This window comes from Lepidochelys kempii, chromosome 6 (genome assembly GCF_965140285.1).
Source record: "Lepidochelys kempii isolate rLepKem1 chromosome 6, rLepKem1.hap1, whole genome shotgun sequence".
NCBI classification, from domain to species: domain Eukaryota; kingdom Metazoa; phylum Chordata; order Testudines; family Cheloniidae; genus Lepidochelys; species Lepidochelys kempii.
This window is the reverse complement of record NC_136385.1, coordinates 76,104,556-76,125,989: the sequence shown is the minus strand read 5'-3', so window position 1 is coordinate 76,125,989 and position 21,434 is coordinate 76,104,556. Positions and strand designations below refer to the sequence as shown.

The 21,434-nt window shown below is 45.0% G+C and overlaps 1 protein-coding gene across 13 annotated transcripts in view; it reads left to right on the top strand.

Moving 5' to 3' along the window:
- The window catches only part of RYR3 (ryanodine receptor 3), a 581,512-nt gene that overhangs the window by 444,895 nt on the left and 115,183 nt on the right, over window positions 1-21,434 (top strand). For all 13 annotated transcript variants that reach the window (XR_012159473.2, XM_073348839.2, XM_073348831.2 and 10 more), the window contains 2 exons: window positions 20,253-20,340; window positions 20,449-20,541. Coding sequence is in view for 12 of the 13 variants with exons in the window: in XM_073348839.2 (XP_073204940.1) it covers window positions 20,253-20,340; window positions 20,449-20,541 (181 nt within the window). In the remaining variant the exon portion in view is untranslated. The remainder of the gene's footprint in view (window positions 1-20,252; window positions 20,341-20,448; window positions 20,542-21,434) is intronic.

Sequence of the window (21,434 nt, the reverse complement as noted above, 5' to 3'; positions counted from 1 at the left end):
TTTTCATCCCCTGAACACTGGGACTGATGTATGCCTTTCCACTGATTCCCATGATACAATGGTTCTGAGGAAACTGAGGCAACACATAGGTTTGATGATTATGAGAGCTTCAGCCTGGGCCATGTAGTTCTGGTATTTGGACCTAATTAACATTTCTATGCAGCCACTGAACTCCTTGCCAGCTCTTCCTGACATAGTCTCTCAGAATAATGGTTAAACCCTGCACCCATATTCAACCTCCTTACATATAACAGCTTGGATGCTAGCTGGATGATATCCACCAAAAGAGGCTGTTCAGCTGACGTTCAGAATGTTCTGTTCCAAAGCAGGAAAGCCTCAACTAGACTGACTTTTCGCTTCTGTGTGGGGATCTCAGCACCATCTGTCTTCCTTCACAACACCCATTTCTGCAATATTGGACTATCTGCTAGCCATGGTACAATCTAGACTTTCTGTCAGATCCATATGGCTCTATCTAACAGCAATATCTGCATATTGCACTCCTATATAAGACCATACTGTATTTTCCCACCCTAAAGTGGTAAGGTTCATTAAAGATCTCATTCATGTTTCTCCTTTTGTTTGCCATCCCCTTCTCTCCCTTGGCACCTCTGTATAGTACTAGCAGGATTGATGTGTCCCCATTAGAGCCCCTAGCAACCAGCTCACTATACCGTCTGACAATGAAGGCTGCCTTTTTAGTGACCATTACAGCAGGTCAAAGAATAGGGAAGATTCAGGCCCTCATAGCAGGTTGCCTTACATACTATTTCATAAGGACAGGGTCACACTCAGGCCTCATCCCAAGGTTGTTTCAGAATTCCATGTAAACTAATTTATATCCCAATATTCTTCCCAAAGACTCACTCTTCCTCAGAGAAACCTAAACTTCACATATTGTAAAGGTACTGTCATTTTACATCGACAGAACAAAATTATTCAGGAATCATAGAATCATAGAATATCAGGGTTGGAAGGGACCCCAGAAGGTCATCTAGTCCAACCCCCTGCTCAAAGCAGGACCAATTCCCAGTTAAATCATCCCAGCCAGGGCTTTGTCAAGCCTGACCTTAAAAACCTCTAAGGAAGGAGATTCTACCACCTCCCTAGGTAACGCATTCCAGTGTTTCACCACCCTCTTAGTGAAAAAGTTTTTCCTAATATCCAATCTAAACCTCCCCCACTGCAACTTGAGACCATTACTCCTCGTTCTGTCATCTGCTACCATTGAGAACAGTCTAGAGCCATCCTCTTTGGAACCCCCTTTCAGGTAGTTGAAAGCAGCTATCAAATCCCCCCTCATTCTTCTCTTCTGCAGGCTAAACAATCCCAGCTCCCTCAGCCTCTCCTCATAACTCATGTGTTCCAGTCCCCTAATCATTTTTGTTGCCCTTCGCTGGACTCTCTCCAATTTATCCACATCCTTCTTGAAGTGTGGGGCCCAAAACTGGACACAGTACTCCAGATGAGGCCTCACCAATGTCGAATAGAGGGGAACAATCACGTCCCTCGATCTGCTCGCTATGCCCCTACTTATACATCCCAAAATGCCATTGGCCTTCTTGGCAACAAGGGCACACTGCTGACTCATATCCAGCTTCTCGTCCACTGTCACCCCTAGGTCCTTTTCTGCAGAACTGCTGCCTAGCCATTCGGTCCCTAGTCTGTAGCTGTGCATTGGGTTCTTCCATCCTAAGTGCAGGACCCTGCACTTATCCTTATTGAACCTCATCAGATTCCTTTTGGCCCAATCTTCCAACTGGTCTAGGTCCTTCTGTATCCTATCCCTCCCCTTCAGCGTATCTACCACTCCTCCCAGTTTAGTATCATCCGCAAATTTGCTGAGAGTGCAATCCACACCATCCTCCAGATCATTTATGAAGATATTGAATAAAACCGGCCCCAGGACCGACCCTTGGGGCACTCCACTTGATACCGGCTGCCAACTAGACATGGAGCCATTGATCACTACCCGTTGAGCCCGACAATTTAGCCAGCTTTCTACCCACCTTATAGTGCATTCATCCAGCCCATACTTCCTTAACTTGCTGACAAGAATACTATGGGAGACCGTGTCAAAAGCTTTGCTAAAGTCAAGAAACAATACATCCACTGCTTTCCCTTCATCCACAGAACCAGTAATCTCATCATAAAAGGCGATTAGATTAGTCAGGCATGACCTTCCCTTGGTGAATCCATGCTGGCTGTTCCTGATCACTTTCCTCTCATGCAAGTGCTTCAGGATTGATTCTTTGAGGACCTGCTCCATGATTTTTCCAGGGACTGAGGTGAGGCTGACTGGCCTGTAGTTCCCAGGATCTTCCTTCTTCCCTTTTTTAAAGATTGGCACTACATTGGCCTTTTTCCAGTCATCCGGGACTTCCCCGGTTCGCCACGAGTTTTCAAAGATAATGGCCAGTGGCTCTGCAATCACAGCCGCCAATTCCTTCAGCACTCTCGGATGGAACTCGTCCGGCCCCATGGACTTGTGCACGTCCAGTTTTTCTAAATAGTCCCTAACCGCCTCTATCTCCACAGAGGGCTGGCCATCTCTTCCGCATTTTGTGATGCCCAGCGCAGCAGTCTGGGAGCTGACCTTGTTAGTGAAAACAGAGGCAAAAAAAGCATTGAGTACATTAGCTTTTTCCACATCCTCTGTCACTAGGTTGCCTCCCTCATTCAGTAAGGGGCCCACACATTCCTTGGCTTTCTTCTTGTTGCCAACATACCTGAAGAAACCCTTCTTGTTACTCTTGACATCTCTGGCTAGCTGCAGCTCCAGGTGCGATTTGGCCCTCCTGATAACATTCCTACATGCCCGAGCAATATTTTTATACTCTTCCCTGGTCATATGTCCAACCTTCCACTTCTTGTAAGCTTCTTTTTTATGTTTAAGATCCGCTAGGATTTCACCATTAAGCCAAGCTGGTCGCCTGCCATATTTACTATTCTTTCGACTCATCGGGATGGTTTGTCCCTGTAACCTCAACAGGGATTCCTTGAAATACAGCCAGCTCTCCTGGACTCCTTTCCCCTTCAAGTTAGTCCCCCAGGGGATCCTGGCCATCCGTTCCCTGAGGGAGTAGAAGTCTGCTTTCCTGAAGTCCAGGGTCCGTATCCTGCTGCTTACCTTTGTTCCCTGCGTCAGGATCCTGAACTCAACCAACTCATGGTCACTGCCTCCCAGATTCCCATCCACTTTTGCTTCCCCCACTAATTCTACCCGGTTTGTGAGCAGCAGGTCAAGAAAAGCACCCCCCCTAGTTGGCTCCTCTAGCACTTGCGCCAGGAAATTGTCCCCTACGCTTTCCAAAAACTTCCTGGATTGTCTATGCACCGCTGTATTGCTCTCCAAGCAGATATCAGGAAAATTAAAGTCACCCATGAGAATCAGGGCATGCGATCTAGTAGCTTCCGTGAGCTGCCGGAAGAAAGCCTCATCCACCTCATCCCCCTGGTCCGGTGGTCTATAGCAGACTCCCACCACTACATCACTCTTGTTGCACACACTTCTAAACTTAATCCAGAGACACTCAGGTTTTTCTGCAGTTTCGTACCAGAGCTCTGAGCAGTCATACTGCTCCCTTACATACAGTGCTACTCCCCCACCTTTTCTGCCCTGCCTGTCCTTCCTGAACAGTTTATAACCATCCATGACAGTACTCCAGTCACATGAGTTATCCCACCAAGTCTCTGTTATTCCGATCACGTCATAGTTCCTTGACATCACCAGGACCTCCAGTTCTCCCTGCTTGTTTCCAAGGCTTTGTGCATTTGTATATAAGCACTTGAGATAACCTGTTGATCGCCCCTCATTGCCAGTATGAGGCAGGAGCCCTCCCCTCACAGACATTCCTGCCTGTGCTTCCTCCCGGTATCCCGCTTTCCCACTTACCTCAGGGCTTTGGTCTCCTTCCCCCGGTGAACCTAGTTTAAAGCCCTCCTCACTAGGTTAGCCAGCCTGCTGGCAAAGATGCTCTTCACTCTCTTCGTAAGATGGAGCCCGTCTCTGCCCAGCACTCCTCCTTCATGGAACACCATCCCATGGTCAAAGAAACCAAAGCCTTCTCTCCGACACCATCTGCGTAGCCATTCGTTGACTTCCACGATTCGACGCTCCCTACCTAGGCCTTTTCCTTCCACGGGGAGGATGGACGAGAACACCACTTGCGCCTCAAACTCCTTTATTCTTCTTCCTAGAGCCACATAGTCCGCAGTGATCCGCTCAAGGTCATTCTTGGCAGTATCATTGGTGCCCACGTGGAGAAGCAGGAAGGGGTAGCGATCCGAGGGCTTGATGAGTCTCGGCAGTCTCTCCGTCACATCACGAATCTTAGCCCCTGGCAAGCAGCAGACTTCTCGGTTTTCCCAGTCAGGGCGGCAGATAGATGACTCAGTCCCCCGGAGGAGAGAGTCCCCGACCACCACCACCCGCCTTCTCCTCTTGGGGGTGGTGGTCGTGGAACCCCCAACCTCAGGACAGCGCATCTCATGCCTTCCAACCAGCGGAGTCTCCTTCTGCTTTCTCGCCCCAGACATATCATCTGGTCCACTCTCCGCAACGATACCTGTGGAGAGAACATGAAAGCGGTTAGTTACCTGTGTCTGTGTTACTGGAACCCGGACATTCCGCTTACCTCTTCTGGAGGTCACATGTTGCCAAGCTTCTTCACTGGCCTCTTGGCTCCTCTGTGCAACCTGCTCTATATCTGTAGAGCTTTGTGCCCCTAGAAGCCTATCCTGAGTTTCGTCCAGGAAATCCTCAGTTTCCCGTATGCAACGCAGGGTCGTTATCTGTTGCTCCAGACCTTCAATCTTCTCTTCCAATATGGAGACCAGCTTGCACTTTGTACAGACAAAGTCGCTTCTGTCCTGTGGAAAAAAGACAAACATGGCACATCCAGTGCAGGTCACAACAGCTGAACCCCCCCCTTCCATATCACCTTCCTACTATGAGCTTCCTCAGAGCAGTTTGCAAGACGTAAGCCTCACTGGGCTCCCTCCAGGCGAACTCCCAGGCAAACTCCTGCTGTGTGCTGCTCTGCTGTCCCCGCCGCTCAGCTGGTTCGCGAAGCTCTGGCTATTTTTAAACAGCCAGGCTTCCCTGTCGCAAACAAACAGACACCCTACTGCCCGCCCCCTGCAGGCTAGCAGCCAATCAGACACTCACTCAGGCTCTCACACTGCCCCCCCAGCAAACACACGCTCGGATACTTCCTCAGCAAGCAAACACACACCCTAAGCTATTTATACCCTTTTCAGAGAGGGTTAAAGGACAGGCACTATCCCTTCAGAGACATTATCTAAGTGGTTCTATGACTGTATAGGAACATTTTGAGTGCTAGCCAAGTTATATCCACCTAGTCACTTTAGAGTTCATTCCACTAGAGCTCAGGCAGCCTCTGCTGCTGCCTGTTTGAAGAATTTCCTTGTTTCTGAAATCTTACTCCTGGAGATATTCTGTTCCACTGGGCACTCACAAAATTTATGTCTGCCACAGAAAATAGATTCTGCTGGAGAGAGGCTGCAAGTACACCTTTCGCCCACCAGGGGCTGCTTTGGCCCCAAAACAGAGGGCAGCTGAGTCATGGGCTAGAGTAGCCAGACACTGAGAGGGAGGGGGCACTGGTTGTGTTCCTCATAGCAAAGCCAAGTGAGGAAGTATGGGATGTGGGGGGAACAGACAGAGCAGGGCACTTAAGGCTGCTGGGGTCACACAAACTGTGGTTCAGAATGGCTAGTCGGGGGGGGGGGGATGGGGGACAGACCTAATGGGTGACAGCATTGAGCCAGGAGCTGAATAGGAGTGGGGGTGCTGGGACATATGGGGATAGGGGGAGTCTGAGTGGGGATGCAGGCCACATGGGGATGAGGGGGGGAGGAAGTGGCTGAGTGGGGGTGCAGGGACACTTGGGGACAGGGGGAAGGGAGGTGTAGGGACACAAGGGAACAGGGGCAGATGTGCCTGACTGAATGGGAGAGGTTAGGGGTCAGCCAGGGTCTGCATGGGGGAGGCTTCCCAGCTCCCTAATAATCTCCCTTGTGCACTCCCAAACCTGTTCCATACTTCTCCCACCCACACCCAGCAGCCCTCCAGGTTCACTCCCAGGCAATTACTTCCCTCTCCCTCAGCTCCTCCATTACCCCTGACTTCCCAAGCCTTTGCACTGCTTCTGAGGGGTGTGGGAAATTTGTTTCTATATTGTAGTTTAAATGAATTATTACTCAAAATTCTGTAAATATATCTAGTAAGGAATCTATTTGTAAAAACAAACAAACATTTCCTGAATCTTTTTTGTTGTCTTTATTGTTACAGGCGTACTTGCTGACAGGTATTTTGAAATAAATTACCAAAAATAATTGAAACGGGTATGATTATATTATGTTATTTTGACAAATAAAATATGCAGAATTTTAAAATGTGCACAGAATTTTGGCACAGAATTCCCCCGGGGGTAAAATCTGTAGGGGAGCTACATAGATCTCAGTCCACACCTTTACAAGACACATTGTTAGAGGCTTCCAGATCAGAAGCTCACTTTGCTACGGCTGTTCTGGAGTCAGTGCTTAAGCAGGATTCCTACTGCCCACCTTCAAGCAAACAGACAACCGCTTGTCAATCACCAAGCATAGAATTCCTGTGGACAATCACTTGAAGAAGAAAGAACAGTCACTTACTTACTGAACAGTAACTGTGGTTCTGTGAGATATGTTTTCTAGATGGATTCCACCAACTGCCTTTCTTTCCTGCTATTATGAAATCCTGCCCCCCTGGGGTCCTGTATTGGTGAGGGCATTGAGGGATGGTTAGGCCCATTCTTCCCTTTATGCTCTTGGGTGGAGGGGCCTGGGAACATCTAGGGGGCAGGTGTGGCCCCAATGAACACTATTCATCAAAAGAATCTGGTCTCTCACAAATGGGGTGCACATGTACCAAGTGGAATCTATTTGTACAATACATCTCAAAGGCCCACAGTACTATAAGGTAAGTAACCAAGATAAGTAGCCATTCTTTTCTGCAGCCCAGCTTCTCCACAATTCTGGATATCCGCGCTGCTCTCCTCTCTCTGCACCTCCCAGAGGCTGATCAGCATTTGGCACCGCACAGTCTGGCCATGTCCCCACTGCTCCTGCTTGCTTCCAGACTCTTTGGCAGTTTCTTTTGTTCCCTTCCTTACTCTTTCTATGTTAACTTCTCTGCCCAGTTTTTTTGAGGCAGTGGGGAACAGTGTTTTCCCTCCTCAGCATCCCTCCTCCTCCCTAAGTCAGTTAACCCTTTGGTGGTTTAACCCTCCCTGAGTTTCCACTGCAGCATCTCTCTGATGGCTACTCTGCCCCTTGCAGGGTTGGCAGAGCAGCCGAGCAAGCACCAGGTAAAATCTGTGTGCGGCAGCCTTCCCAGGCTTAGAAATGACTAGTTGTTCCCAGTGTACACCCAGCCTTCTGTCCCTAACTCCAATTATAAATCAGATAGGTAAGGGGGATGCCCTACCCGCCGACACAGCAATGAGGGAACAATGGACCAGGAACCCCAGTGCAGAGCAAGAAGAGGCTCCAAAAGTGAGGAGAACCCTGACCACTCAACTGAGAGGATATAAATCCCCAGGGTGATCGCTGATGAGCAGAAAGAGGGGACACTTGTGGGGCCACAAGTCCCCCTCCCTAAAGTGGGTTCTTAGTGTTTTGGGGAAATAAGTAGGGTTTCTAATCAGCCCCCTTCCCTCCCAAGCTGACCAGAAGGGCTCTGACAGTGAGTGCCCCCCACCTTCCAGTGAAATGGGACCCAATCAGGAGAATTCCAAGAGAGACCTCACCAGGCCCTAAGGAGAGCAAACTACAAGAAGGCCTCACCAAAGCTGAAGCAGAGATTCTACACTCCCAAAGTTCACAGAAAAGGTTAAAAATCCTAAAAAGGGTAAAAAGGAGGGGGGAAAAAAGCAAAATAAAAACCTAGAAGATATGAGTCTTCTGACTCCTCCTCCACTGAGGAAGGTGAGCTGTCTCGCTCTGAAATCCCTCTGGGCAGGCTCCTGAGAGTAAGTCTCAGAGTAAATTTCTCCCCTCAACATCCTTCCCTGGGGCTGCAATATCTCTTCAGTCCTTCTTCGAGGAGGTGATTAGTGTTGAATGGAACAAGCCTGATAGGGCAAACACATTAACAACAGTGACCTCAAGATCTAGCTTTAGCATCCCTCACCAAGGATATGGTTATTCCCTCAGAAAGAGAGTTCTTCATTAATGACCCCAACAATAGAAAAATGGAGACCACTCCCAGAAAGGGCATTGAAGCCTCCTCCACCACTGTCCCAGCATCTCTTTCATGGCTGGAAGATCTCAAATCCCTTAAAGACAGAGATCATGCTGACTTTGGCTCCACTTTAAAGAAAGAAAAGGAGGACTTGTGGCACCTTAGAGACTAACCAATTTATTAGAGCATAAGCTTTCGTGAGCTACAGCTCACTTCCTCAGATGCATATCGTGGAAACTGCCATGTGTTTCCACGATATGCATCTGAGGAAGTGAGCTGTAGCTCACGAAAGCTTATGCTCTAATAAATTGGTTAGTCTCTAAGGTGCCACAAGTCCTCCTTTTCTTTTTGCGAATACAGACTAACACGGCTGTTACTCTGAAACTTTAAAGAAAGTCTCCCTAGCAACAGTGTTTGTCGCCAATACTTCAGAGGATGCAATAAGGTTCTCAGCCTAAGCCATGGTCTCCAGCTCAGTAGCCAGGCGTCACTTATGGCTCCAACCCCTGGAAGGTGAGATGTTCACTCTAATCAAGTGCTATGCTTGGCCAAGTTTACAGGCTCCCTCCTTTTTGGAGAAAAAGGCTAGATATGGTGGTAGCTGACAGTGCAGCAAATCCAAAGTGTCTTTCTCTTCCCCTCCAAGTGCCCTCAAAAGGGAATATAGACCAGCCTTTAGGGAGACCAGCCTTTCGCTCATCGTCCTCACAGAGGTACCAGAAAAGGGACAGCAGATTCCCCAAGGGAAAACAATGGAATCAAGGTCCAGGGAGAAAGTCCAGAGGGATCTCAGCCCTTGCAAAATCCACTTTGACAAAGATTGCATAGGCTTCCCTCCAGAGCTGAAATGGCAATATTTCCCATTTTCTAGAGGATTGGTTTTCACTGATGACAGACAAATGGGTTAGGGAAATAGTGAGCCAGGGATACTCCATCAAGCTGCAGGCTCCACCCCATCCATTCTTCATCTAGTTACCCATGTCCAACAACCCCATAAAACACTATCTGATCCAGGATGAAATATGCCATCTTCTGGATATGGGAGTCACAGAGAGTGTTTCAACAGAAGAAAGGCTCTCTTGGTTCCACTTTTGCTCCATCTTCTTAATCTTCATAAATGATTTAGATAATGGCATAGAGAGTACACTTGTAAAGTTTGTGGATGATATAAATCTGGGAGGGGTAGGAAGTGCTTTGGAGGATAGAATTAAAATTCAAAATGATCTGGACAAACTGGAGAAATGGTCTGAAGTAGATAGGATGACATTCAAGAAGGACAAATGCAAAGTACTCCATTTAGGAAGGAACAATCAAATGCACACATACAAAATAGGAAATGACTGCCTAGGAAGGAGTAATGCGGAAAGGGGTCTGGGGGTTATAGTAGAACACAAGCTAAGTATGAGTCAACAGTGTAGAATTTTTGCAAAAGAAGTGAACACGATTCTGGGATGTATTAGCAGGAGTGTTGTAAGCAAGACATGAGAAGTAATTCTTCTGCTCTACTCCTTGCTGATAAGGAATCAGCTGGAGTATTGTGTCCAGTTCTGGGTACGACATTTCAGGAAAGATGTGGACAAGTTGGAGAAAATACAGAGAAGACCAAAAAATAATTAAATATCTTGAAAACATGACCTATGTGGAAAGATTGAAAACATTGGGTTTGTTTAGTCTGGAGAAGAGAAGACTGAGAGGGGACACGATAACGGTTTTCAAGTACATAAATGGTTATTACAGAAGGAGGGTGAAAATTGTTCTTGAGAACCTCTGAGGATAGAACAAGAAGCAATGGGCTTAAATTGCAGCAAGTGGTTTAGGTTGGACATTAGGAAAAACTTCCTAACTGTCATGGTACTTAAGCGCTGGAACGAATTGCCTGTGGAAACTCCATTATTGGAAGTTTTAAGAACAGGTTAGACAAACACCTGTCAGAAATGGTCTAGCTATTACATAGTCCTGCCTTAACTGCAGGGGACTGTACTGGATCACCTCCGAAAGTCCCTTCCAGTCCTACAGTTCCCTGTTTTTTTTTTATTCTATGATTCTTCATTGTATAGAAGTGTATGGATGGTATCAGAGCCTCAAAAGGATCAGCAAATGGATGAAGAAAATGAAGTTTCAGATGGAGATCCTGGCATCTATGGTGCCATCCCTGTCCTTGGGGGACTTCTTTACTTAAGTAGTTCTAGCAGCTGCATATCTCCATATCCTCATGAGACCATGTCACCTCAGACTTCTGAGGTTAATCTCCAGCAGCAAACATTATCAGTAGCAAACACTTCCATTTGGCCAGAGTTCTTACAAATAGGTTACTGGTGATAATAGCTAGACTCAGGTTGCAGGAAACTCACCTGTCCCCTTTCCTAGATGACATCCTGATCAGAGCTCCATTGCAATCAGCTACAGGGCCACCTCTCAGGTGTTGAATCTCTTCAAGGTGGGCATCTTCATCATCAGTACCAAGAAAAGTTCGCTTGTTCCATCCTGGAATTTATTTTCTTGGTCCAGAGCTGCAAAAGACCTACCATAGCCTTCAACTGATAGGACTCCTGGTGTCGTGCATAGGGATCACTCCATTGGCACCATCATGCATCAGAAATCTTCAAGTCTTCATACTAAAAGTCTGGGATGACTTCCCAAAAAACATGAAAGCTCAAGTATGGTTTCCAGCACAAGTGTTCAACTCCTTACAGTGGTCACAGCCACAACAATGTCCATAAAGGCATGCCCATCTGCCTTCCAGATCCTTTCATCCTTACAACCAACACCAGCCTGGAGGGCTGGGGAGCTCATTTGCAGACCTGAACAGCCTAGGGCCTCTGGAGCCAGGAGGAAAAGGCTCACAGCATAAACCTCTCAGAGAAGTTAAGCTAGTTCTGAAAAGGTTCTAGCCCACCCTAAGGCAGAACAATCTGATTCAATCAGACAGTACAATTGTGATTGCATATTTAAACAACCAAGGGGGAAATGAAGAGTCTGGCACTGCACATGTAAGCAATGGAAATAATGAGGTGGGCGGAACAGCTCCTCTTTTCCCTCAGAGCAATCCACATCAAAGGGGACCTGAACCAAAGGGTTCAGCAGGCATAGAGTCGTCAACTCGGAGTGGTGCCTGAATCACAAGGGTTTTGATCTCGTTGTTCAGACGTTTGGCCTTCCTTCAGCCAACCTGTTCACAAACTGTACCAATGCAAAGAGGCCAAGATACTTCACAAGGGAGGCAGCTGCATCAAGACAGATGCTTTATTGCAGAGTTGGCCTCAGGGCTCACTTTATGTCTTTCTGGGAAGGTGGTCCAGAAAATAAAACAAGAACAGGCGATGGTAATACTGAAAACTCCTCATTGGCTGAGGAGACCTTGGTTCTCAGATCTGATAGAGCTGACGCTGGAGTCCACACACCAGCTTCTGTGGAGACAGGACATACCCTCACAAGATCCTCTTCTTTATCCAGACCCAAAATGGCTTCAGCTGACAACCTAGCTGTTGAGAGGGAATAACTAGAAAGTCTCGGTTTGTCTCCAGAGTCATTAAGACATTGCTTTTTGCCTGTATGTGTGTATCAACAGTAAAAGCGCACTCCTCTATCTGATCGATATTTAACAAATTGTGACAGGAGCATAGTGCAAGCCATTCTGGACTTTCTCCAAGTAGGCATAGACTGAGGCCTTCAGCTCGGTGCCATTGAATGTCAGGCTCTTAGTAGTATGCTATTTGCAGGATCCTTGGGCTCCCTGGCAGACAATCCACAGGTAGCCAGATTCGTCTGAACAGTCCAATTAGCCAGACCGGCTGTCAGGCCACTCTTCCCAAAATGGGACCTACTACTAGTTTTGAGAGCCTTGACAAGCCATCCCTTTGAGCCTGTGACTTTAAAGTCAGCCTTTTATTTATCCATTAAGACTTGTTTCTTAGTAGCCGTCATGTCCACCAGGCAAAAGCTGGCAGCCTTATCTATACAGGAGCCTTACTGCTTGTTCCACAAAGACAAAGTGGTGTTCAGGATACCAGAATTCTTTTTTTCCTAAGGTAAATTCCTCCTATGCTTCCCAAGACGCTGTGCTTCTTTCTTTCTATACCAAACAACATCCAACTGAAAAGTCATGGCGTACCTTAGATGTCAGAAGAGCACTGAAAAAATCTCAAGCATACAAGAATCCACAAAAAGATCAGGTCCCTATTTGTGTCCTTCCTCCTGAAATGCCAGGGACTCAAGGCTTCCAAGTCCTCCATCGCTAGGAGTATTAGACTATGTACTGTGGAAGCCTACAAAATCATCAGAGGCTCCTGTCTGAGAAGAGATAAAGTTGCATTGCATGAGATCCTTAGCAACCTCCTGAGTGGAACAAGCAAGTGTGTCCACTTTGGAAATTTGCAAAATGGTCACTTGGAATACAGCTAACACCTTCATTAAGCACTACAAGGGGGGCCTTCTACCTCCTACAGAGATGGCCTCCTTTGGCAGGAATACACTGCAGACAGTGGTTCAGAAATAAGACAGATGAAACCGAGCTCACAAAAAGGGGGGTAATTCTTTCCTGCTAAACTTTTGTTTCATAACTCTCTTCCTCTGTGTTTTTAACTGCTCACTATTTCCCAGATGTCTAGAATTGTGGGAGATACTGGCCTGCAGAATGGAAATTGGAAAATTTCTTACCGATAATTTTCTTTCTGCTAGCAGCACCTCCCACAATAATGGACATCTCAGCAGATCTCCTCTCTTTGCAGTTTACGGAGGCAGATCAGTGTTTTGGCACAGCCCTCCCCCTCCTGCTTGCTGCCAGATGAGTTATTCCGAAGCTGTAAATCTTGGATAACATTTTGAAAAATTATTCCAGAAATAACAAAATTACTACATTAGACCAAGAAAGATGGTGATATGGTAATGATTCCACTTGATATTTGATCCTTGATTCATGGGCCATCTAGGGTCTGTAGAATTGTGGGAGATGCTGCTAGCAGAAAGGAAATTATTGGTAAGAAATTTTCCATTTCCTTAATACACAGACTTCACAATACAAACACATGAGGTTTACCATCATGGAGTTCTAAAAGTGAAGGTCTAGGAAGTGTGTTAAAAGTAGATTTTTAATTCTGCCAACAAGTAGTCATTCAGGCTAAGAGAAGCAAATTGTTTCAAGACCAAAAGGTAGGATAAATAGGAACCTTCCAGCCCAGTCATGTCAAGGGCACTCCATGGATCTGTAAATTGTTTTAATTAATGTTCTGAAAAGCGTACAAATAGTAATTCTGATAGCTTTGACAACTGACACAAAGAAGAATAGCGAGCCCTCCTGAAAAATCAATAAGAAATAGAACAAAAGAACATTACTGACCTCAAGTCCTACTAAATTTAGTTAGCTCAGGAAAAGTGTGTGGTAGATTTAACAGAAGTTTAAATTCAGAGGGTAATCTAACTGAAGAATTCAGAATCTAAGGATGAATAAGGGCAGAGAAAAGACACAGCCAAGAGTAATTTAACACAATGGTACACAATCTCAATCCTATAAATAAAACCTTACTGATAAGGATTTCCGCTAAAAAGATTAAATTTCAGGGACAGTATGATCTGTGCAATGTGAAACTCTTCATAGAGGCCCAGAAATGGATATGGTTACATTAGTCCAGATATAGACGGGGTTCTTTATTTATAAAGTGTAAAAGGTCCCCTGTCCTAAGAAGCTTTATCTTCTAAGTCTCTGATCCAGAGGAACACGTAAGTTTTTGCTTAACTTTAAGCACATGAGCAGTCCCAATGATGTCAATGAGACTTCTCATATGCATAAAGTAAAGCACATGTTTAAGTGCTTTGCTGGGTTGGGAGTGAAAGGCAGAATGTAGTTTTCCCCTTTTACTACAGAGTAGCCTATTTTCTTTAACTTGCAAAATGCCTGAGAACACTAGCACAAAGACAGTTTGAAAAGTTTTTAACTTGCAAAAGACAGAATAAATCTTAAAGATGATGCTGAAGAAGAGATTTAAATAGAAGTAGAGATCCTTTTGGAGAATCCTGTTCCTTTTTCAAATTACACAAAAAATTATGTTGAGCACTATTAAGGTTGCAAAGTCAAGAACTCAAAAGTCAGGAAATGCAAGAATTAAGGCTGTCTGTCCAACTTTAATTTTGGTCCCCTTGTGTACGTTTATTATGATACAGCTTTAAATACATGGTTGGATACTATTTTTTCCACAGAATCTCTGCCTTGCTCATTGTACAGGATGGATGGTGCTCCGTGAATGAGCAGATATTCAGTATTTTGTTTTATCCTCATTGTTCAATGTGTAGCTCAGGCCTTATTTAGTGCACATTATTCAAACCTTGCTCTGAAGAGAGAATTAATAATATCCTCATGACATTTTCTATGTATAGTATCTGATTGCTTCACAAACATTAAGTAATTTATCTTCATAACACTCCTGGGAAGTAAGGGATAGTCGTATTCCCATTTTACAGATGAGGAGCAGAGGTACAAATTGCTATAAATTTTAATTATTTTGGGTGCCAAACTTTAAACAACTACTACCTGATTTTTCAGAATACTTAGCATTCTATGCCACTTTCAAAGCACAGTTCCCATTAATTTCTGTTGTAGTTGTGAGTGCTCAGCACTTTTACAAATTAGACCCCAGGATCTCAACTTGGACACCCAGAAAATGAAAAACACACAGTTAGTGGCACCTGTCAAAAATCTAGTTTAAGTGGTTTGCCTAGCATCACATAGAAACTTTGTGTCAGAGGCTGGGATGCACTCCAGTTCTCTAGAGCAACATTCAACTATCTTAACCATGAGATTGTCCTTTCTCCTTTTGCAATCCCTTGCCAAAATCCAACTTTTTTGACAAATGAGGCAAGAGTGTTACAGAGAAATGCCTTATTTACTACACAACCATAATTTATCCCCAGAGCAGGTCCACCCTGTGCCCTGAATGCGGCAGGCTTCCTGTGGAAAAAATAGTATTCCATCATGTAATCAAAGATCGTGTCATAATGCATGACTTGACTTTTACCGTGAGTGCTTCACTTTGCAACCTTAATAATGTTCTATTGATGTAGTTTTGTGTGTATAGTTTCCCATTTTTAAAAAAAGTAAACTGAAAAAAACCCCAGAAATTCCATCTCACGACACTCCATGGGCTGGAACCTTAAGATCCACTGCACATATCTCTGCCACTTGACCTAATGGGGAACTGAAAGCAGTAGTAGGGTGTCATCCTTTGTGTCGACGAGCACTAGAGAGGGATGAAACAAACATTGTCAGTGAGTTTTACTGATATTGTCTCTCTTGACATCAGAGAAATGCTGAAACTCCAGAATCTTGGGTTACATTCCAGACTCTGGAGGGAAGTGTGTACTACTGGGCACAGACTCTTCTACCTGTCCCCACCCCCAAAGCTTTGCCCTTTCTGCCTTGTCCCCTCTAACCTATCCCTGTTCCAATCCTTTCTCTTCCCTTGGCTCCTTATCCAAGTCCCATTCTTCTTCTGTACCCGGTCCCAGTCTTTATTCCTCAGGCTTTTCATCTCAGTCCCAGTTTCATTGCCCAGCGAGTCCCAGTTCTCCCCTCCCTGTCTCCCCCTCTCCCTCTCCCTGGATCCCAGTCACAGACTCAATCTCTGGGATTTTCATCCCAACTACATCTCCCGCATCCCTCACAGCTCCTCCCCCACTCTTTTTCCTAGTGTCTTTGCCAAACTAGACTCCGTTTGCTCCTGCACCCCAGCTCCTTATCAGATCTGCCTCTCATCCATCTCTGCCCCCATCCACCCACTGGTTCCTAGTCCAAGTGTCCTTGTCCATCCAGTCTCATCTTCCCTCTCTACCGTGCTGCTTGTCTGATCGCAATGGTGCCCCCCACAGCCAACTGGCTCCCAGTCATTTCTCCCAGTCTACTCCCACCCCCAGTTTCTTCCACTGGTGTTCAGTCCCCGTCTCTCCCTGACTCTGTCGTATTCTGCTTGTTCCAGCTTTCTTTGCCTCTTCACAGTTCCCTATTGCAGACTCCACTCCCTGCCTCTCACTCCTAGCCACCCCTTCTCCACCAGTGAGTCCAAGTGTTCTAGCCAGCCATTTCCAATCACAATTTCTCTTGCTCCCATCTCCAGTCCAAGCCTTACTAGATTCCTAGTCCCATCCTAGTCTTTTCCCTCCCCCGTTTGTCCTGCTTTTCTGCCTGCTGCATTCAAATCACTCCCTGGATGCCAGCAGGTGGGTTGAGAGCACAAGAGAGAGAGGCTCCCTGCTCTCTGTTCCAGTGCTTGGTCCCAGCCCAGCCCAGGGCAGCTGGAAGCAGTCATTGCAAGGAAAGTCTGGCTTTGCCCCATATCCCTGGGCTGGAGAAAGCTCGGCCTCTCTCTGAGGTGATGTGTGCACAGTCTGGTCAATACACGGGGCTGTGAGGGGATGGGGCATGCTGAGTTGTTTTGTGGGGAGGGTGCATGCACAGTCTGGTCAGCACTAAGGGCAGTGAGAGGCTCAATCATACCCATTGTAGATGAATCTTCTGCAATTTTAACTGCTAATGTCAGAGAAGTATCTACTGAACATGTGCAAACTGATGTTTCAGAGATTTATAACTCGGACAAATTTGGTTGAATTTTCATCCTTGTCAGTTTTCAAATCCCAGTTCCAAAATTTGGAAATGGATTTATTCAAAGCAAAGGTCACCCGAATTTCTTTACATGGGCAAAATAACATATTTTCCCTTAACCTCATTCTCAGAAATGGCTGCAACTGTTTTGGCTGGAATTTTTGTCTTGGCAAAAAAAAAATCAGCCTGAGGCAGACACCCAGCATGGAAAATTGCAGCCTGGACTGTTAAAGTTCCGCACAATTATAAGCAACTGAAAACAGGGTATAATAATGGGAAGGGTTAGGCAACCTTATTAATAGGTAGTGCTACCAGCCTTGGCTATACTACTGTTGTCCCTAGAGAAGGGACCTACTGAAAAATTCATTCCTAGAAAGCAGTTGCATTTGCACAGTCAGCACTTATGCAAACTAAAACCCAAAAACAGAATTGAGTTTGGAAGCACAGACGGTGAAATTCTGCCCTTGGAGGAGTTGCATGCTTGAAATTGAGGGACAGTTTGACTGCCTGGGAGTTATCCTCTGAATGAAATGTTCCAAAAGAGTACTTCCAAAATATTAGTCATAAACCTCAGACATGAATTATTTGTGTGCTGACTTATTCTTGCTAGAACTATTTCTAGTGCAGAGAATAAACTTTTATTTTGTTTATTATCTTCTCTGGTTTCTCCAGGGCATTCCACAGTGGTAATAGAGACATATAGGCTCCCAACCATTCTCCATCTCTGGCAATTTTTAAACCAAGATTGATTGTGTTTTTAAAAGACATGCTCCAGTTCAAAAGGAATTATTTTAGAGCAGTTCTATGGCCTGTGTTATATAGGCAGTAAAACTAGATGATCATCATGATCCCTTCTGGATACAGCACTGTAGCTGGCCACTGTAGTGCTGTCGTGTAAATGCTTCCCACATCAATGGAAGGGGGTTTTCTGTCTATGTATGTAGTCCACCTCTCTGATAGGTGAAATTCTTCCATCGATCTAGCTGCATCTACAGTGGGGATTAGGATATAACTGCGTCACACAGATTTTTCAGTCCTAAGCAATGTAGCTAGGTCGACCCAAATTTTATGTGTAGAGCCAGCCCTATTAATCTATGAACCAAACAGTGTCTTGTTATATAGACCAGGGATCAGCAACCTTTCACATGCAGCCCGCCAGGGTAAGCCCCCTGGCGGTCCGGGCCGGTTTGTTTACTTACTGCGTCTGCAGGTTCGGCTGATCTTGGCTCCTACTGGCTGCAGTTTGCTGCTCCAGGCCGATGGGAACTGCGGGAAGCAGTGGCCAGCACATCCTTCGGCCCGCGCCGCTTCCCGCAGCTCCCATTGGCCTGTGATGGCAAACTGTGGCCAGTGGGACCTGCGATCGGCCGAACCTGCGGATGCAGCAAGTAAACAAACCAGCCCGGCCCACCAGGGAGCTTATCCTGGTGGACCGCGTGTCAAAGGTTGCTAATCCCTGATATAGACACTTTCAGAACCCTAGCATCATAAGGAAATTTCTATTCTTTATTGATCTTTTTTACTAAAAGTTTTCTCTTTAGAGCATTGAAAATGATCTACTTCTGCAGTGCCAGTTTTGGCATGTGAAGATCCAGAATCTAGTTCTAGCACCTTTGGTGAAAAGTAGAGAATGGTTCTAATAAGAAAGTACACAGAAGAAAAAGATTTTGAAATATCTTTAACCCAGTGCATGATATTTTCATGGTGAACAAGTGAATATCATGGAGCCAGTGTACCCAATCAGCTGCAAAGATGATCAGGGCAGGTTATGTGAATGTAAAGTCTGTGTGGCTATTTTAAACAAAACACCTAAAGCTTACATCAGAAATACTCAACTTCTCTTTAGTTGTAATGGGTGATTTGCGTGCAGTTTATAAAGCACATGATCATGAAGCACTTAGAGGAGAGGAAAGTGATCAGAAACAGTCTGCATGGATTCACCAAGGGCAAGTCATGCCTGACTAATCTAATTGTCTTCTATGATGAGATAACTGGCTCTGTGGATGAGGGGAAAGCAGTTGACGTGTTATTCCTTGACTTTAGCAAAGCTTTTGACGCGGTCTCCCACAGTATTCTTGCCAGCAAGTTAAAGAAGTATGGGCTGGATGAATGGACTATAAGGTGGATAGAAAGCTGGCTAGATCGTCAGGCTCAACGGGTAGTGATCAATGGCTCCATGTCTAGCTGGCAGCTGGTATCAAGTGGAGTGCCCCAAGGGTTGGTCCTGGGGCCAGTTTTGTTCAATATCTTCATTAATGATCTGGAGGAGGGTGTGGACCTCTGCAAACTTGCTGAGGACACTAAACTGGGAGGAGTGGTAGATACGCTGGAGGGTAGGGATAGGATACAGCGGGACCTAGAAATTAGAGGATTGGGTCAAAAGAAATCTGATGAGGTTCAACAAGGACAAGTGCAGAGTCCTGCACTTAGGACGGAAGAATCCAATGCACCGCTACAGACCAGGGACCAAATGGTTAGGCAGCAGTTCTGCAGAAAAGGACCTAGGGGTTATGGTGGATGAGAAGTTGGATATGAGTCAACAGTGTGCCCTTGTTGCCAAGAAGGCTAACGGCATTTTGGGCTGTATAAGTAGGGGCATTTCCAGCAGATTGAGGGTTGTGATCGTTCCCCTATATTCGACATTGGTGAGGTCTCATCTGGAGTACTGTGTCCAGTTTTGGGCCCCACACTGCAAGAAGGATGTGAAAAAATTGGAAAGCGTCCAGCAGAGGGCAACAAAAATGATTAGGGGGACTGGAACACATGACTAATGAGGAGAGGCTGAGGGAACTGGGATTGTTTAGTCTGCGGAAGAGAAGAATGAGGGGGGATTTGATAGCTGCTTTCAACTTCCTGAAAGGGGGTTCCAAAGAGGATGGATCTAGACTGTTCTCAGTGGTAGCAGATGACAGAACGAGGAGTAATGGTCTCAAGTTGCAGTGGGGGAGGTTTAGGTTGGATGTTAGGAAAAAAATTTTCACTAGGAGGATGGTGAAGCACTGGAATGGGTTAGCTAGGAAGGTGGTAGAATCTCCTTCCTTGGAGGTTTTTAAGATCAGGCTTGACAAAGCCCTGTCATGATTTATTTGGGGATTGGTCCTGCTCTGAGCAGGGGGTTGGACTAGATGGCCTCCTGAGGTCCCTTCCAACCCTGATATTCTATGATTCAGGCCATGAACCAACTTCCAGTGCCGTCAGAGATTCTTTCTAGAGTTGAATGAACCCTTTACACTCTGAGGGAATAGTGATTCATGATAGACATAAAGAGAAGTTGCATTAGCACTTAGGGTTATGTTTGAGTGCCACTTCACTTCATTCTAAAGTTAGCAACACAAACACAACCACTTCCTCAAATACCGTAATAATATTTATGTGGAGTTAATTCTTATTGTAAACATGACTTGTTTTTCTTTTCAGAGCAAATTGGCTCAAGAAACCAGATGCAGATTCTGATGAACTTTTCCAAATGGTAGCTGAGGTTTTTATCTTGTGGTGTAAATCACATGTAAGATGTCATTTCTCATTTCTTATCTTCCAGTTTTCTGTATTTGTATATATAAATGTGGCGCACACAATCTTCATGACTTCAACTTCTTAGTGATTTTTGTTTTAGAACTTCAAGAGAGAAGAACAAAATTTTGTGATTCAGAATGAAATCAACAATTTGGCATTTTTAACAGGCGACAGCAAGAGCAAGATGTCTAAAGTAAGTTAAGAAAAATTTTAAGATCAATTAAACCTGAATCATATTTTTCATTTTTTTGATATTTAGTCAGAATAGCTCTGAAAGTATAACCAAATTGCTGCTTTTCTGCTGATAGAGCACACAAAAATGCAGTTGCTTTTTTTTTATAAATATGAAGAAACTTTCTGTGCAGAAACTAGTTATACTTATCACATTTTCTGATGAAATGTTTGCTGAATAAGCATGGAAGGAAACCATTTACATACGTTTGCAAAAAGCATTAGAAAGATTACATGTACAAAAGAATGCTTATCTTAAAAGCAGCAGTGTGGCCTTTTTAGTGTATTACAAGTTCAATATTTTGTGAAAATTATGCAAGGAAACATTTATAGCCTGATTTCTCTCCCCTGAAGTCAGTAGGTGTTTTGCCATTTACTGTAAACGGAGCAGTATGGGCTCATCCTCTGCATATATCTGTTTATGTATATGTACAGTATATACGTTAAAAGAAAAGGAGTACTTGTGGCACCTTAGAGACGAACCAATTTATTTGAGCATAAGCTTTCGTGAGCTACAGCTCACTTCATCAGATGCATCTTGCTTTGTTGTTTATTACTGACAGCATTCATCTCTCTTTTATTCATTTTTGTAACATGCCCAGATACCAGGGTGATGCCTGCAAAATATATTTTGATATACATGTGGTGGAGAAAATGTATGGTAGAGTGGCTTAAAGGTTTCATTGGCATGAGCTGAGGAAGGTCGCAGTATTCAACAGCAAACCCATAAGTGAATTGCACAGGTTAATTCCAGACTAGTGTTGATGAAAACATATCACAAAACACCACCCTGTATTTTATATATGTCACAGATTTATAGAAAACCTATTTTAAAATTTTCTAGAGTGGTTTTAA